Source organism: Aulonocara stuartgranti (assembly GCF_965226115.1).
Source record: "Aulonocara stuartgranti genome assembly, chromosome: 11".
In the NCBI taxonomy this organism is placed as follows: domain Eukaryota; kingdom Metazoa; phylum Chordata; class Actinopteri; order Cichliformes; family Cichlidae; genus Aulonocara; species Aulonocara stuartgranti.
Window position 1 is genome coordinate 35,837,074 of NC_138947.1, and position 18,053 is coordinate 35,855,126.

Below are 18,053 nucleotides of genomic sequence, written 5' to 3' on the forward strand. Positions count from 1 at the left end.
AGGTGGCCCATGCTGCAGCGTACAGGTGGCCAGCTTTCACCGCGAGACCTCACACGGTCCTCATCAGGTAACGGCTTCCTTACGTAATTTAACAACAAGCGGGAAATCGGTCTAATAAAGTGTGTCTTGCAAAGATGGAGACTACGGAGACGAATAAAACTAATATCAGAGGTAAGTCGCCTAAATGTTTTCGAATTTGAATGACTTAGCTTAAGCTAATAGCTTGCTAAAAGTGGTTTGATGTTTTACGGGTCACATAGAAACAAGTGACCAATGTGGAAATGCTCTCTTCAGAGAATTATGCATGCGACATAGCACTTGGTGTCATTAAAATGGTTCAAACGGTAAAAGTATGCCTATAGAAACCATGTCAAATAGAATATTTTTTGATAAGAAAAAGCCTTTATTAGCATATAGCCTGTAGCATTCTAGCTAGGAAAAAGCAATTCTTTTTTTCCTCCCCCCTTCATTTACTACAGAACACGAGGAGAGGAAGTTTGCAGTGGTGCAGTGGAGTGAAGGGGAGGACTATGGAAAGCTTAGTGAAGTAAAAACTGTTAACATACGGGGGTATGATGACTCCAAGATGGACCAGCATGGGAATCCCATTTCCACTTACTCGGCAGTTATTGAATGGCGCCATGGGAAGAAACAGCGAGGAGGGTGGCCACATTACAGGGGCACTGTTGTTTTTGTCTCTGGTAAGTAATTGTTAATGATTTGAAATGTAGAATGTCCTTCTCTACTTGAAAGTAGTTCTCTAAAGAAAAACTGAATTCACTCTTTAAAGTCATGTGCTTACTTCGTTTTTCCAGGGAGCTGAAGACTGTACTACATGTTTACTTAATATACATTAAGTATACATTACATAAAGTCGCAACAGTTTTGTATTTTATCACTCGTCTTTACTCTGCTCTAAGTAAAAGTTTACATATTAACACAGTAAATCTCCTAAATGTGGCTCCTACTCCTTTTAACCCTAACCCCTGACTAATGAGATGGTTGCTTTTAGATGTTGAATAGTTTTATATTTTATGTTTCACATGTATGGAAATTCTGTGAAATAGGAATTGTTTGGTTTTTTGCTAAATGCACTATGTGAATCACAACTCAACACAAAACTAGACACTGTTACTGCTGTCTTCTTCTTCTCTTTCTCTATCCCATATACAAATGTTCTCTTTTCTTTGTTAGCTCTCTCTTTCACACAGGTCGAAGAACCATTCCAGTGTTCAGTTGTGTTTTTAGTCAGGAGTAAAAAATAACATTCATTACTGCAATTACCTGAAAACAGGACATAGTCTGGTGATTTAAAAAAAAAAAAACACCTGTGGAGTAATGAGGGGATTGTTGTAATGTCTTTTTGTTTCCTCCTTTGTGCTCTAGCTACTCGTTTTGAGGCAGCTCGGAAAATTAATGCACTGCTGAAGGAAAATGAACCAGAGGACCTGACCAAGAGGGTATCTGTCCATCCTGAAAACTATCAGGATGATTCTGATGACTCCGATCCAAATGAGACTCTGATTCTGTCGCAGCCATTGCAACTCAAGGTGACATTTCACTTGGAACCATTTTGTAGTATCCGTGTTTTACATGTTATCTAAACACTCCATCTTTAAATATTGGCTTCTAGGCTAGTGTCAGTCATTAGGAAACCATTATATACATGTTTTCATGTGGAAAATGAAACATTTTAGGTGATGGCTCCTTTAAAAAGTTGACACTATTGTATTGTACATCTACCATTGGATGGAGTCTATGCAGGCTACAGCCTTATGAAACGGGACAGTGTAGCCTGCAAGTAGCATTTCCTGGTTATGTCTGAACATCCTCACCATCTTTCTATTATGTTACACACCATTTCTGTCACCAAGCAATGACTGTAGTACTTCTCTTTCCCTAAAAAAAAATATATATTTTACTGATTTTTACCTTTTTCAGATCAGATATAATTTTAAAACTGAAACGTATTTACATTTAAGAAAAGGAACTCCACCAGTGGTCCCCCTATTCTACTGCACACAAAGGTCATTTGTATACAATGATTGTCAGGATTTGTTAAAGGAAAAAATCACTTGTAGCCACCTAAATTGAATTATGGTAAACTTTTTTTTTTTAACTGTATTCAAATGAGCCCAATCTTTGGAACAGGCCTAGTTACAGTTCTGTGATGTGCAGTACCAGTTAAAAGTTTGGACACACTTTCCCATTATATTTAATTGTAAAATTGTACAAACTTTTGACTGGTACTGTATGTGGCTAAGAAACCAGCTCTTTGAAGTATGCACCCTACACTTTGTGGCACAGCTATTGAATCTGTTGTCTTTACACTTTAGATTCATAACTTTTATGGCAGCTTTGACTATTTTATGTAAATTCCTCTTCTTTCTCGCTATCTTTTTTCATGTCCAGAAGTCAAAGGCTCCTTCAAAGAAAGACCCTCCACAGGAATTCCTTGCAATGTACAGTCATTCACCACCTTCAGTCGCTTATGGTGAAAAAAGTCCAAAAAAGACAGTAATTGGTCTAAAGCGGAAGATCCAAGACCTGAAACAAGAGAATGATAAACTGAAGGAGTTGCTTGTCCAAGGTATCACTTCCTATCACTAATTTAACAATTAAACAGCCAATATATTTGAAAAAGTCACTCTAGCCTATGTATAAACCATTCTGGTAATCATTTTTTTATTCATTTACTATATATAGATGTGCCAGAACTCATGAAGACGATGAAAAAGGTGATTAATTTGGCTGAACCTCTTAAGAGATCCAGTTTTGAGCTTCCCCAGATTTCTCCGCAGTCCACGCCCGGTTCATCATCAGATGGTTCGCTGCTGCCCCCTCCCAAATCTACTTCATCCTTCTCAACACCAGCATCTGTCATTCTATCAACAAAGGAATCCCAGTCATCAAAGGTAATGGAATTTTAAAGAATAAATAGATGAAGTGCATAAATTGGATCTACTGTCTTTCTACTTACAGTTGATCCAACCTTGAACACAATACCAATAAAAGTTTTGACGGACTTTCCTATTAGATTTAATGGGAAAATATGTCAAAACTTTTAAATTGGTACTCTACTTATTAGTATGATGGATCTAATTCAAGTGTTAAATTCATTGACTGTGTTTCTGCTGTGAAGTTTCCCTTCTTAACAAAGGAGTCTATGGGGATTGACTCTGTTTTAGAGCCAGCCCCTGGTGGAGCAGAGGCAAACTACAATTTTTCTACAAAAGCTTCACTTTTGCATGGGAATGCCTGTGCGAGTAACAAGTGATGCAGAAAAAAGTTTTGCAATCCAGTAGCTTAGCATCCGGACATTGCAGGTGAACGACGGCTCCGGGAATATACATAAATGTCACTGCCTTCAAAACTAGACGAGAAACAGAGTTTTAAGTCTGGAAAGGTATGTAGTTGTTCTTTACGTCTCTTATATTGATCAAAATGTCTTTTTGTTGGAACAGGTGGAGATTTATCCTGGGACTGGAGTCATGGTAGAGAAACTGGCCTGGGCCTATGCTACTAATGCAAATTCATCTACAACCTTTGTGAGGCATCTGCTCACAGCAGTCTTCCCTGTGGAAATATTGCTAGTGAGCAATCTTCGAGGGGGAAAACGAGGCAGAGGACATGCACGTTTACCGCTCGACAAAAATAAATTGGATGCCATCTACAGTAAGTTTTTAGCTTTTTATGGCATGTTTTCGCAGTTGTCCACACTTCTGGCATTTAAAGATAACAAAGGACCAATGAAAAACAAGGGCCACACATATGAAGAATATCTTCTTAACATTTATGCATATATTATTGTTGATGAAGAAAGGCCTCCACCAAATAGAGGATTCTAGTTGATCTTTTTTGAGTTATATCCAGATGAATGAATGGTCTTTTCATGACATACTATTGTAGGCCTTAGATTTCTCTGTAGGCCTTTCATTTCCTTTATGGTGCATTTTGTTTGTCCAACTACAAAGTAACAAATGATGGTAGATAAGTATTTTACATTCTGGATGTTCTTGCATTTGATGTATTTCAGTGACTGCGTTTACATGCAGCCGATAACCCATTCAAAACTGGAATGTTAGCAATAACCCGGTCACACATGGCTTTAAAATACCGGCAAAAATCCAAATATAAATCTTGGAGTTACCAAATATTTTTGTGAGAAAAGGGTCATGTAAAACCTCTATCGGCATATCGCCATCAGAATGAAAATGGATTTGTGTTTTGCACATGTTCTATTCCCGCGGAATCCTGGTCTTTTGAGTAGAGGAACTTTGTGTATGTGCCGTCTGGCTCTCTGTGACTCTCTCATCTCATGCATGTGAATGAGTTATTCCGAATGTTTCAGAACCCTGAATAGTGAGCCTAACTCGACCATAACCTGAATATTGGCTGTATGTAAATGTAGTCAATGTAGTGAACCGCTCCATGCATCGTCTGCAAATTTCAAAGCTGGCACCATTAGATATTAAGACTGATTAATGCAGGATCATTGCACTATTGTTTAAGATCATTGGGTTCTTTTACACTACTAATTCTGTTCTTGTCATCACCCCCCCCCCCCCTGCATTTTTGTACATATATAGGTGCAACCCTTGAGAAGTGGCCTGGGACCCATCCTTCCAGCATTGGTACTACAATCAATGCCAAGATCACAGAACTCCGGGCCAGAAATAAAAATGTCTCTGTCACAGCATCCCCATAACTTGACTTTCGATGTCTCATTTGGCATGTTATTATAATGCCAATTCATGTTTTATCTATTAAAGATAGATTGTTTGTTTTGTTTTTTAAGTGGGCAGGTTTTTTGCCCTCCAAAGTTTTACTCATGTTAGCAGGTAAAAGTTCCACAAATTTGCAGCAAAAGGTATGCAGCTTAGCATGTTCTTTAAACAATAGAGCTTAGATTAGGTTAAATATTTCTGTGAAATATTAGTATGTGACTGTTATATCAGAATAATAAAAGTTAATTGAATTTAAAGATTGCCCAGTATTCATGTTTTTTGTTTTTGTTTTCTTCAGTATTACAATACATTGACTGCCGACCTGTCAAAGAAAGTTATGTTGGCTTACGAGTTTGTCTTTGCATTGCTAGTTTTTAACTGATGTTGGTCAAGCAGGGGCAAATGATACTGTTGTCTTTTTCATATGTGATAGATTTTTTTTTTTTTCTAGTAATGTTAATTTGTATAAAATTAATAATTAAGTTTATAGGTTTTTTATGAGATGAGATTTAAGAATTCTTAGAAGAAAAATGTAAAAAAAAGAATAGTTTACCATAAAAATGTATTGCCGGAACATAAAGTGAAAACATATGTAATCTAACATATTCTTAGAATATATGTATAAAAAGCATTTAAAAAAAAAAGAGATTATTGCCCTGCAAACTACATTTACTTTACATATAAAAAAAATTTATCTAACAGATTTTGTTCATATATGTAAAGCATATGTCTTTATGACAATTATGTACTAAAAACTATGCAAATATTATATGGAACATCTATGGAATACATACTTTGACATTTACTTTCCTTATATAACTCATACTTAGTTTTAACATGATCCTTATGTGATCCACTTTATTATCATGTATGAAAGTAACCCGAAAGTGGCCACTTTCAGGAGTAAATCATACAAGCCTTATATGATTCACTATATATGGAGCAAACTAAAGCTGATGCAAATCTTTTCTAAGTTTTTTATATTTCTTTAACATATGGGTTTTATACGTTTTTTATATTTCTTTTCCGTATGGGTAATGCCTAACAATGTAAAATAAGAACAATAATAAAGATAAGATGAAGTAACAAGTTTTTAGTTTTTTGTTTATTCCAAATGATCATCCAGATGTCTGTGACATGTGATGACAAACACCATAATGGAAGGCCTTAGTCATCACATGCTTAAACTCATATATTTTTGCATATGCTGAACAGGCAGTCAGACATGCTGAAACTGTGGGGTAGAAAACAGCATAAACACCATACGGCAGGGGTCTCAAACTCCAGTCCTCGAGGGCATGGAAAAGTTGCATGACACTGGCCCTTGAGGACTGGAATTTGAGACCCCTGTCATATGGAATATGACAGGTGTGGTTGAACTGCATGAAGACTCTGAAGCTTCTCTTCTCTTCTGGCAGGACAGGAATGTGGCCTTGTCCTGTGAGCCACTGTAAGGATGTACTTAGAGTAGAACTGGACTGTCACCGGCCTCAGGCTCTTCACCCTTTTCAAAGACAAAGCAGTCATTTAGATAAAATATTAGATATTGTTTACCTGTAAATGCACAAAGAGAATTTAGAAATGTAATTATTGTCAAGAGTGAACAAGCACTGATAGTGTAATCTACAGCTGTGGCCAAACGTTTAGCAAATGAGAAATGTTGTTTGCTTATTTACAAAGTTTGCTGTTTGAGTGATAGTTGTATATCATATTATATCACTTCAAACAGAGGTGATCCAGTAATGCTGCACTAATGAATTAGACTAACTATTCACTTTAGCTAAAGTTATTAAGTTAGCTAAAGAGTTGGGATGCTGTGTAAGACATACGTGTAAGACATAAATAAAGCTAAAACACAAAGGTTTGGGCACCGTTTTGCATGTTTCCCTACTGTAGGGAGTACCCCCCTCTGCAAGCATACAGAGGGGGGTACTCTGACAGGGTCCAAGATGACAACTTTGGAATTCTACTAGAAACAGTCGATCATATTTGTTTGTCAAAGCTGAATTCAGGGCAAACTACGCTAAATTAGCGTTTTTAGCTAACAGCTACAATAAGCATAAAAGTTACCGTACGGCTATCATTTGTTAACATGACGCTTGTTCTTATACATGTAATACATTTATTACCAACCTGAGAGTTTATCCGCTGGTCATTCGACATGACGAATGACTTCTGAAGTCTTAATTCAGCTCAAGACGCTGTAGATTCCCGTCAGTAACACTTTCGGTCCGCTAGTAAAACGTAGTTCTATTAATCTGCGCTTGAACCGGAACCGGATGTAAGTTCCAAAAAACTGAATTTTGGAACTGAAATTGAATTGTAGAACTGAAACTGAATGGTGAGAAGTGAAACTGAAATTATTCGAGAGCTGAATTTTTAAAGGATAAAATGCAGTTTCAAAGCAAATCAATTCATTTTCAAAATATAAATTCAATTTCAATTTAGTGATGATCATTTTCAAACCATAAATTCAATTTCAAATTAGACTAATTCAAATTCAGTTTTCAAAAGCATTTATTCAAGTTACAATTCAGATTCAATCTGAGCAATTCAAATTCAAATTGAACTTATTCAAATTTAGTTTCTGATGGCACAGATTTCTGCCCATAATGGCAGTCCATTCTCCCTGCAACACGGACTACACTGGCCATGATGCTACATTCTTTAGAGCTATGCTTGTAGCATTCTGCCTGTTAGCTTAGCACAACAACAACAACAACGAAAAGGCGCTCTCTCACCCAGGAAACACACAGTCACAGAGAGAGAGAGAGCGTCGCCCTGTAACCATGGCAACCGTAACGCTGCCGCCTGGAACGAAAGAACGTAGCTGTCAAACAAAACCCAAACAGTCCTGACCCGCGACAATATGAAACAGGAAAGTACCGCAGTGTAATCCATTTATTTCAACAAAGTAACTGTATTCGGAATACCACCTTTTTAAACGGTAACTGTAACGGAATACAGTTACTCATATTTTGTATTTTAAATACGTAACGGCGGTACATGTATTCCGTTACTACCCAACACTGTTCGTGTCCAAGTACGCCTGGAGCTGGGAGAGAACTAGTCTCTCCAGGATCTTGGACAAGAACGAAAGCTTAGAGATCGGTCTGTAGTTTGAAAGGTCATAACAGTCAGAGTTTCTTTTTTTAAGAATCGGGTGGACTACAGCATGCTTAAAGGCCAAAGGAACACAGCCTGAGAGCAAGGAAAAGTTCATAAGAAATAGGATACTAGGTCCAATTACATCAAAACAGTCCTTAGCTAAACGAGATGGAAGAATGTCAAGCACAGTATTGGTGTTATTCATTTGAGCAACTAGCCGCTTAAAAGTCAAACGTGACACAGGCTCAAACTGGTGGAAAGTTGAAATGCACTCAGGAATGGGGAGAGGATATAAAGCAGGGGGAAGGGAGGACTTAAGAGATGAGACCTTTTCTAAAAAGTGAGTTTGAAATCACTCACAAAGAGCCTGAGAATAAATTAAAGGCATGTCCGGGGAAGGGTTAACCACAGAGTTAAAAATTTTAAATAAGGGGGTTATGGTCATTGGCCAGGATGATTTTGGACAAGAAGGACGCTCTGGCCGTTTTAGCAGCACTTTGGAATTTTAAGTGGCTAGTCCGTAGCATGTCATGGGAAACCTGAAACCTGAAGTTTGATTCTAATTCCTACCGCGGTGATGTTAAATTGGGGTGAAACGTCATCGTAGCAGCTTTGACTGGCAGCTGCGGTCACGGAGAAGCTTGCGTATCTCTGTTCGGGAATAGCAGATAGTAGTGATGTGCGATACCACTGATTTCCTTTCCGATCCGATACTAATATTCAGGATGGTATCGACGATACTGATCCGATACTTTGTACAAAAACTTATTTTATTTATTGTATCTCAAATTATAGCGTCATAATGATTACAGGACATCAGATTACTTGTTCTTATCACTTAATAATGCAGAGTTCATCATATAGAAATAAAAAAAACTGAAGTTGTGCCTATTTGAACTCGTTGCCTGCCTGCAGCACTAAAGGACTCTGTGAGAGATGTCTGTATTGCCCTAGCAGCACCTGTCCCTCTCCTCCTCTTCAGTTCGCCTCAACATATGCTCATCATATTATGTGATATGATTCACTCTGAGGTGTTTGACAAGGTTAGTGATGTTGCTACAACCACACATGCCAACCATGCTGATTTTTCCGGGAGAATCCCAAATTTTAGTGCCCCCCCCCCCCCCCCCCCCCCCCCCCCCAAAAAAAAAAAAAATCTCCCGGAGCCACCATTCTCCCAAATTTCTCCCGATTTTCCACCCGGACAACAAAATTGAAAAACCATGTTGCAGAATTCATAGCACGGCCCAGCCAATTCCAGTTTCCAACAATGGCAGCAGCTACTTAGTTTTAATATTACTCTTATTTCTCTTTCTGGGTCGCAAAAACACTTTTAACATAGTTTCAGGTGAGAATGTAGCTGTGTAAACTTCAAATATCTGAGACGACCGACACATCGTTTTCAAACCCCTGCGGTCTTTCACTGCTCGGGTTAAACATGATGTATAAGTCACTTTGATAACTTAAAAATGTTATTGTTTGGCTTTTTCAGTGTTTTATTTGTTCGTGAGTAAATCGGTTTGGCTGAGATTAAAGTTATTAGATTAGATTAAATTTAACTTTATTAATCCCTCGGAAGGGTTCCTCCGGGGTTTTCACAAAGCTGAATAAACGTCAAACAGAAAACTAATTAATCAAAGTGTGAGCCGGTTGAGAGTTTACGCCAGCGCCCGGTTGTATCTTAGATAGCAAGGAGCAGACAGCAGAGTTTCACTCCACCGAGAGAGAACGTGACGTACTACCCGGCTTTCATTAGACCGCCAAGGCCGGGTCCTCAGGTGGAAGCCGCCTCTGAATTTGGACACCCCCGCTGTTTCTGGGCCGGCCAATAATAACGGTGACATTTAATGTATTTTATCCGATAAATAAACCCTGTAAAATGTATTCCCCCCCAACAGCCCTTTTGAATGTCTCACTAGTATGGCCACAACACCTCACTCTTGGAGCACTTTTTTGCTACATGTATCGCAAACCAGGTCTCAGTTGTTTGTGGAGGTAAAACAAGTCCGCACATGACTCCGATTATGCTCAGCCATTGTTGTGAGAGCGCACGCCAACGGCTGCGAGACATTTACACAGCCGTATTTCGCACATGACTATGAAAGGCGGAAGAGGAAGTAGTTCCTTTGAATGTAGACAATCCGAATGTTATAGTTTCTTTCCACTGTGTTCCTGTTAATGATAAACTACAAATTTATCCTAAATTACTAAAATATCGATAATGAGAGAATCAATTCTAGAACATAAATAATTGATATCGGAGGAATCGATATTTCAGGATCGATCCGCACATCACTAGCAGATAGAACGTAGGCTCTGAGAGGAGGGCCAGCGTTTACACTATGAAAACACAACCGAGTGTTTTAACCTGACAGCCTGAGGTGTTCTTCAGTAAACTGGACTACCCGACAGAAGGACCCGAGGCCCCGCTGCACTTTTTCGGTAAGTTAAATGTGTTTGTAAGCTACTCCATAACTACCGTCCTTAGCTCGGTCCTGAGACCTAGCTAGCTAAAATGAGCACTCGGCTGTCAGGGTTCGTTTAGCTAACCCATGCAGGTGAATGAATTTACCCTGACTAAAGAAATCAAGAGAAACGCCCCAAGCTGCTCAGTCACTAATTACTGTTACTATACTTTTATTACAAGCAGTGTTGGGAAGGTTACTTTTGAAATGTATTCCATTACAGAATACAGAATACATGCCCTAAAATGTATTCTGTAACGTATTCCGTTACGTTACTCAATGAGAGTAACGTATTCTGAATACTTTGGATTACTTAACATATTATCATGCATTTTACAACTACGTGAATGTGCTATTGCTGTGTGATTTATTACTATTACTGAAGGTCTGCGGCGCCGAACCATAGTAAAGGGACCTCTGACTAATACGGGTTCCTGGTCGGGCTTGTAGCCGAAAAATGGCTTTACTTTGTTGTCTGGGTCAACTCTGCTTGCGAGAGACAGAGAGAAGCGTTGAAAGGCTGCTCCAACAGAATTTATTGTTTCAGAGGAAAACACGAACACAGTGTACAGTTGAGTCTTAATAGCTTACTTACAACTGGGCTCCTCAGGCACTCTTCTTGGCTGCAGTGGTTATTATTATATTCACATGCTTCCAGCTCCCGTTTTTGCTGGATGACAACTCGTACTTTTCGACTCTCCTTTTTCTTCCACCTCGCACTCACAGACACATAACGGCTATGGCAGTCCATTCTCCCTGTAGCATGGACTACACTGCCCATGATGCTACATTCTTTAGAGCTATGCCTGTAGCATTCTGCCTATTAGCTTAGCACAACAACAAAAAGGCGCTCTGTCAGAGCAAGAGCATCCCCCTGTAACCATGGCAACTGCAACGCTGCCGCCTGGAACTACAGAACATAGCTGTCAAACAAAACCATCATATAGTCCTGACCTGCGACAATATGAAACAGGAAAGTACCGCCGTATAATCCATTTATTTCAACAAAGTAACTGTATTCTAAATACCACCTTTTTAAATGGTAACTGTAACGGAATACAGTTACTCATATTTTGTATTTTAAATACGTAACGGTGGTACATGTATTCCGTTACTCCCCAACATTGATTACAAGTATTATACTTTAAAAACAACAGGCTGCACCCTGCTGCAGCTCCTGTGCAGAGCTGAATATTAAATATGTGCAACAACAGCATGTTTTCAGTCTCTTGCCACATCTGTAAAGACAATAACATTTTTTTAAAAGCTTGTACTTCGGTAACTCCTCATTAATCAGGAACTATGGATTAAAGTACTGTAGTGTACTGTAATACTGAAAAAAATGCAAGAGAAGAACTTCAGATCCTGAGTGTGTGAGGACAGAAGAATCAGCTTTATTTCAATGTTGAGGGATAAAATTTATATTTGAGTTTGATGGTTCTGTTCTCTTTGTGATTACAGGAGCTGCCCTCAGATTCAGACCTCAGCACCACCCAGTGACAGCAGACAGATCATCCAACATGTTCATATGTTAACTGCAAAATGAACTGATGAAAACAGTACAAAGGTTAAAGTACCACATGTGCTGTAGTGAAAGCTGCAGCTGTTTTATTGATAAAGTTAAAGATAAAAAAACAAAAGGATTAATCACTCATGTAACTGTGTCACTATATATCAGCATTAACAGGACCTCAGTTTGGTGTTTCAGAGAGCTGCTGATCTCAGACCTGCACAGCTTCCGTTTTAAACACTTGATGTACTCAGCTGCACGAAGAGCATATGAGATTTTCTCTAACACAATTAAATAAAACCTGATGAAGGTCAAAGGTCGTCACTTGTATGTTGAACTACAAACTTGTCATCTGGAATTCTTTCACTGTTTTTTGCAGATAGTGTGTTATTTACCATAAAGTGATGCAGAGTTATTCATACCAGAGTAACCAGAGAGGATCATATATTTTTAAATATATAACTTTCTACAGGACTGAATATAATATCGTTATGTAAAAGTCCGGAGCCTCTGGGGAGTATCAGAATATTTCTAATATTGCACAAACCAAAGGTCTCCATCACAGTGTTCATGAAATGCTGGGTTTATCCATCTCCTGGGGCGGGCCTACGGAGGAGTGCTGAAGATTTCCCTGTCAGGGAGCTGCTGGTGAAGATCATGAGTCCTGCTTGATCAATGCGATGAGCTTCAGTCTTCCTGTTGTTTCTTAAATGATGCCTCTTTCAGTGGGTCAACGGAACTTCTGGCACAGGACAGCTGTCATGAAAGAAAGTGAAGAAGTTTCTCCAAACCTCTGGACCCAGGAAACCCAGCTTGGTCCTGATGGTCTCCCTCACTAGTTTCTCTCCAGGGTGAATGTCAATAATACAGACTATTAGAGTAACAGGTGTGTAGCTTCGCTAACTAGCTAGCAACAAGCCTCCAACACAGTGCATATGCTAGCAGCTAATCCAGCGGTCCCCAACCCCCGGGCCTCGAACCGGTAACGGTCTGTGAGTTGTTTGGTACCGGGCCACGAGAGTTGAGGCTCAGGTGTGAAATGTATGGTTTTCAGGGTTTTTATTGGTTTTCAGCGTTATTTTTTTATCGCTTTGTGGCAGAGGTGTGGTCCGGGGCGCGGCTGCAGGGGAGGAGTGGTGCAGTGAGCTCAACGGGGCGGTGCGGGTGAGAACAGCTGATGGCGATTTGGACTGATGGTGGTTTTCCTTCCCTTTATATAGTGAGGTGGAGAGGAGCGGAGGAGGAAGACTCTGCGGGAACCGACCGCTGTCAGACGGTGTTCTGTTATAATTCCGTGGACACTCTCAATAAATGTGGAATCTGATGATAACGACCTGTGTGTGGGTGTATCTGTGCATAGCGTACGTCACAAGTGGTGCCGAAACCCAGGAGCCTGCCGGTGTGGGGATGTCCGACCCGCAGGCTGCGCCGCCCGCCCAGCCTTTGCAGTTACTGGCGCAGATGCTGGCGGAGATGGCGAAGATGAGCCACGACCATGCGGCAGCCCAGCGAGCTCACCTGGCTGCGCTGCAGGAGCAGACGGACCGGCAGACTCTGGTTCTGGAGCAGCTGGTTGGCGCCGCTGCCCCGCCGAAGCCCCCGCCGCTGTCGGTGGCGGTGCCCCGGATGGGGAATGGGGACGACCCCCAGGTTTTTCTGGAGACTTTTCGTGCCACAGCGGAGGCCTGCCAGTGGCCGCAGGTGGAGTGGGCTCCGCGTTTGCTTCCTCTGCTGTCGCGGGAGGCTCGAACGGCGGCCCTGAGTCTGCCGCCGGCCTCGAGGGGCAGCTTCCAGGACGTGAGCCGGGCAGTGGTGGACAAGTTGGGGCTCACCGCTGAAGATCACCGCCGGTGGTTCCGGGCCTGTCGGCTGGCCGCGGCGGATCGGCCGTTTGCTTGGGCCCGGAAGCTGCATAACGCGGCCGTACGCTGGCTGCAGCTGGGATCGTCAGAGGGCGAGACGCTGCTGGTGGACAAGGTGGTGCTGGAGCAGTTCGTGGAGGGGCTGCCTGCGGAGACGGCGAGATGGGTCAGGTGCCACCGTCCCGCGAGTCTGGAGGTGGCGGTTACGTTGGCGGAGGACCACCTTGCCGCTAGAGCGGGGGAGCCCGGGGACAGTGGCCGGAGGCCGAACAGACAAGCCCCGGTGCCGGCACTGAGGCGCCGGGTGCCTGCGCCAGGGCAGGCAGAGCGGGCGCCGGCGCTGAGCCCCACTAATCCTTTTGCTGCGTTTGTGCCTTCCCAGGGATCGGACATGAGCAGTGCCGCCCCTGAGCCACGGAGAACAGCACAGACGCCGGGGCAGGAGTGCTGGAAGTGCGAGCAACCGGGACACCTGAGGAGGGACTGTCCTCTGATGGAGGTGGGGCAGGTGTTCCGCATTGCCGGTGCTCCAGCACCCTCTCCCGGTCCGGGAGGGACATCCAGCATTCCGGTAAGGACTCGAGGGGGTATACGCCATGCTTTGGTGGACACGGGCTGCACGCAGACCCTCGTGCACCAAGGTTTGGTTCGCCCCGGGGCATTGCTGGAGGCAGAATGGGTGGAGGTAAGGTGTGTTCATGGTGATGTTCACAGGTATCCCATAGTGCCGCTGTTATTAAAGTATAAGGGCAAAACGCATAAAGTAACGGCTGCGGTTAGCCCGCGCCTGTCGCATCCCCTAATTCTGGGCACGAATTGGCCGGGGTTTCATCATCTGTTGGGACAGTACGCGGAGGTGCGGTCACGACCGTTAGTAGCATGTAGTGTCTGCGCGGCGCTCAGCGGTGACGCGGGGCCGTCCGACACTGACTCTGGGGAGGGGGAGATGGCGGGTCCTTCACGGGAAGCCCCGCCGGCTCCGGAAGTTCCCCCCACGGGTGATTTCACACTGGAGCAGTCTCGTGATGACACCCTACGTTCAGCCTTTGACCAGGTGATTGAGATTGATGGTCACGTGGTGCACCCTGAAGCCGTGCAGACCTACCCACGCTTCATTTTATCGAAAGATAGGTTATATCGAGTGAGTCGTGACACTCGCACGGAGGTGACACACACCCAGCTGTTGGTGCCGCAGGGCCGCCGGGAAACGATTTTCCAGGCGGCTCATTGTAACCCCATGGCAGGGCATATGGGATACGAAAAAACTCTGGAGCGAATAACGGCCCAATTTTATTGGCCGGGCATCCGAGCGGATGTGCGCCGCTGGTGCACGTCCTGCCCGGACTGCCAACTCGTTAATCAGCCGGCCATACCAAAAGCGCCTTTGCGCTCGCTCCCACTCATAGAGGTCCCGTTTGAGCACATTGGCATGGACCTCATCGGGCCGTTTCATCGGAGTGCACGCGGCTACCGCTTTGTATTAGTCCTGGTGGATTATGCAACGCGGTACCCGGAAGCAGTCCCGCTGCGCACGATCTCTGCAAAGAGTGTGGCGCAGGCACTGTTTCAGGTCATCTCCCGAGTCGGAATCCCGAAAGAGATACTGACTGACCAGGGCACGTCGTTTATGTCTCGTACACTGTGGGAACTGTACGAATTACTGGGCATTAAATCTATTCGGACCAGCGTCTACCACCCCCAGACGGATGGGCTGGTGGAGCGGCTGAATAAGACTTTAAAGTCCATGATTCGTAAGTTCATTAACGAGGATGAACGCAATTGGGATCGCTGGCTAGACCCTCTGTTATTTGCAGTGCGGGAGGTGCCCCAGGCCTCCATGGGATTTTCTCCCTTTGAATTGCTGTTCGGCAGGAAGCCACGTGGGGTGCTCGACCTGATTAAAGAAAGCTGGGAGGACGGTCCGAGCCCCGCCAAGAATGAGATTCAGTACGTGTTGGACCTGAGAGCGAAACTCCACACTTTGGGGAGGTTGTCACGGGAGAATTTGCTCCAGGCTCAGCAGCGTCAGCAACGCCTGTATGACAGAGGGGCTAGGCTCAGGCAATTCTCACCGGGAGATAAAGTGCTTGTATTACTCCCTTCTTCCAGCTCGAAGTTGCTCGCCAAGTGGCAAGGACCCTTTGTGGTCACACGGCGAGTCGGGGACGTTGACTATGAGGTCGCTTGGTCGGACAGGGGAGGGGCCACGCAGATTTATCACCTCAATCTCCTTAAAGAGTGGAGAGAGGTTGAAACCGCTTCTCTGGTAAGCCTGGTTAAGGAGAGAGATGAGTTGGGGCCGGAGGTGCCAAATTCCATCATCCCCGCCTCCCTCCCTTGTGATGACCATCTCACACAGGCCCAGAGAACGGACGTTGTCGCGTTACAACAGCGTTTTGCTGATGTGTTCTCCCCCCTGCCCGGCCGAACGTCTCTCATTGAGCATCATTTTGTAACGCAGCCTGGCGTGACGGTGCGTTCACGGCCCTACAGGCTTCCTGAGCTTAAACGGCAAATCGTTCAGAGAGAATTGGCGGAAATGCTGAAAATGGGAGTGATAGAAGAGTCGCACAGCGCCTGGTGTAGCCCCATCGTTCTTGTGGTGAAGAAGGATGGGTCTATACGGTTCTGTGTCGACTATCGCAAGGTGAATGAAGTGTCATGTTTTGATGCTTATCCCATGCCCCGGGTCGACGAGCTCCTGCAGCAGCATATGCTGCTGCCTACCTGGATGACGTGATCATCCACAGCGACACCTGGGCGGAGCATGTGCAGCGGGTGGCCGCGGTCCTGGAGTCCCTAAGGAGGGCGGGGCTCACGGCCAACCTGAAGAAGTGTGCGGTTGGACGGAGGGAGGTACAGTATCTGGGGTACCACTTGGGGGGCGGGCAGGTGCGTCCACAGGTGGGGAAGACGCCGGCTATCGCATCCTGCCCGCGCCCCAGGACGAAAAAGGAGGTGAGACGGTTTCTGGGGCTGGCAGGTTACTATCGCCGTTTTGTGCCAGGGTTTGCGCAGCTGACCAGCCCCTTGACCGATCTCACCCGAAAGGGTGCTCCGGATCTGGTTCAGTGGACGGGGCCGTGCCAGGCGACGTTTGTGCAGGTGAAAAAGTCTCTCTGTGGGGAGCCGCTGCTTCACACTCCTAACTTTTCCCTCCCTTTTGTTCTGCAGACTGACGCCTCGAACAGAGGGCTGGGGGCCGTTTTGTCCCAGCGGGTAAGGGGGGCCGACCGTCCCGTTCTTTACATCAGCCGGAAGCTGGCGGAGCGTGAAAGACGGTACAGCACTGTGGAGAAGGAGTGCTTGGCTATCCGGTGGGCGGTCGACTCCCTTCGCTATTACCTCCTGGGGCGCTCATTCACCCTCTGCTTGGACCACGCCCCGCTGCAGTGGCTCCACCGCATGAAAGATGCCAACGCCTGGATCACCCGGTGGTATCTGGCTTTACAGCCCTTTAAGTTCAAGGTGGTCCATAGGCCGGGGGCGCAGATGGCAGTGGCCGATTTCCTCTCTCGCTCGCGGGGGGGGGGGGAGTAGGTTCGGCCGGAAGGCTCCCCGGCCTCAGTCGGGCGGTGGGGGTATGTGGCGGAGGTGTGGTCCGGGGCGCGGCTGCAGGGGAGGAATGGTGCAGTGAGCTCAACGGGGCGGTGCGGGTGAGAACAGCTGATGGCGATTTGGACTGATGGTGGTTTTCCTTCCCTTTATATAGTGAGGTGGAGAGGAGCGGAGGAGGAAGACTCTGCGGGAACCGACCGCTGTCAGACGGTGTTCTGTTATAATTCCGTGGACACTCTCAATAAATGTGGAATCTGATGATAACGACCTGTGTGTGGGTGTATCTGTGCATAGCGTACGTCACACGCTTTTATCGTTAACTCGGTTTTCCTGGGTCTTTTCAGGTGTGTTATGAATAAATCTTCTTTTTTCGGTACCGGTACTAGTTTTATTTTGTTGTATTTATCCACAACACCTTAAAGGCCGGTCCGTGAAAATATTGTCGGGCATAAAAGGTTGGGGACCGCTGGGCTAATCTAGCTAACGAATTAACAACAGAGCGATTTTAGAACTATAAGATGACAAGCTGTGTGTCTTTTTTTATAACAGTGACATGGTTGTATTTACCTTAATTAAACGAGTCGTCAGTCGCGGTAAACCAGCAAAAAAACTTGAGTCACCGGGCTACGTAAAAAGTGTAGAGGGGCGTGTTAGCAGTCACGTCCAGCGGGTGTGTAGGTGGGAGCCTTACACAGTCGCTCCACCTCAAGTCACTACTGTGCAGACTCTGGCTCCAAAAATGCAAGATGACGGCCTCCACAAGCGGGGTATTTTGGCTTCATTTTTGCACAATGGTAGGAGGTGGTGGATGTCACTACCCGAT

General features: G+C 44.5%; 1 protein-coding gene across 2 annotated transcripts; it reads left to right on the plus strand.

Moving 5' to 3' along the window:
* Positions 1 to 13: 13 nt before the first annotated feature.
* LOC309717343 (uncharacterized protein) lies at positions 14 to 5,393 on the plus strand. Of its 2 annotated transcripts, none has more exons than XM_082551856.1 (7): positions 14 to 171; positions 480 to 701; positions 1,387 to 1,550; positions 2,413 to 2,590; positions 2,707 to 2,915; positions 3,465 to 3,675; positions 4,590 to 5,393. In XM_082551856.1, the coding sequence occupies exons 1-7, from the start codon at positions 135 to 137 to the stop codon at positions 4,706 to 4,708; spliced, it is 1,140 nt and encodes a 379-aa protein (XP_082407982.1). In that variant the 5' UTR covers positions 14 to 134; the 3' UTR covers positions 4,709 to 5,393. The 2 variants fall into 2 exon arrangements, with proteins under 2 accessions (XP_082407982.1, XP_082407983.1); XM_082551857.1 differs by having other exon boundaries at positions 4,607 to 5,393.
* The last annotated feature ends 12,660 nt before the right edge of the window (positions 5,394 to 18,053 follow it).

Coding starts and splice junctions, on each gene's coding strand:
- LOC309717343 (XM_082551856.1), top strand. CDS start 135: ATGGAGACTACGGAGACGAATAAAACTAATATCAGAG. Junction 702..1,386: donor CACTGTTGTTTTTGTCTCTG/GTAAGTAATTGT, acceptor TTTGTGCTCTAG/CTACTCGTTTTGAGGCAGCT. Junction 3,676..4,589: donor TAAATTGGATGCCATCTACA/GTAAGTTTTTAG, acceptor GTACATATATAG/GTGCAACCCTTGAGAAGTGG.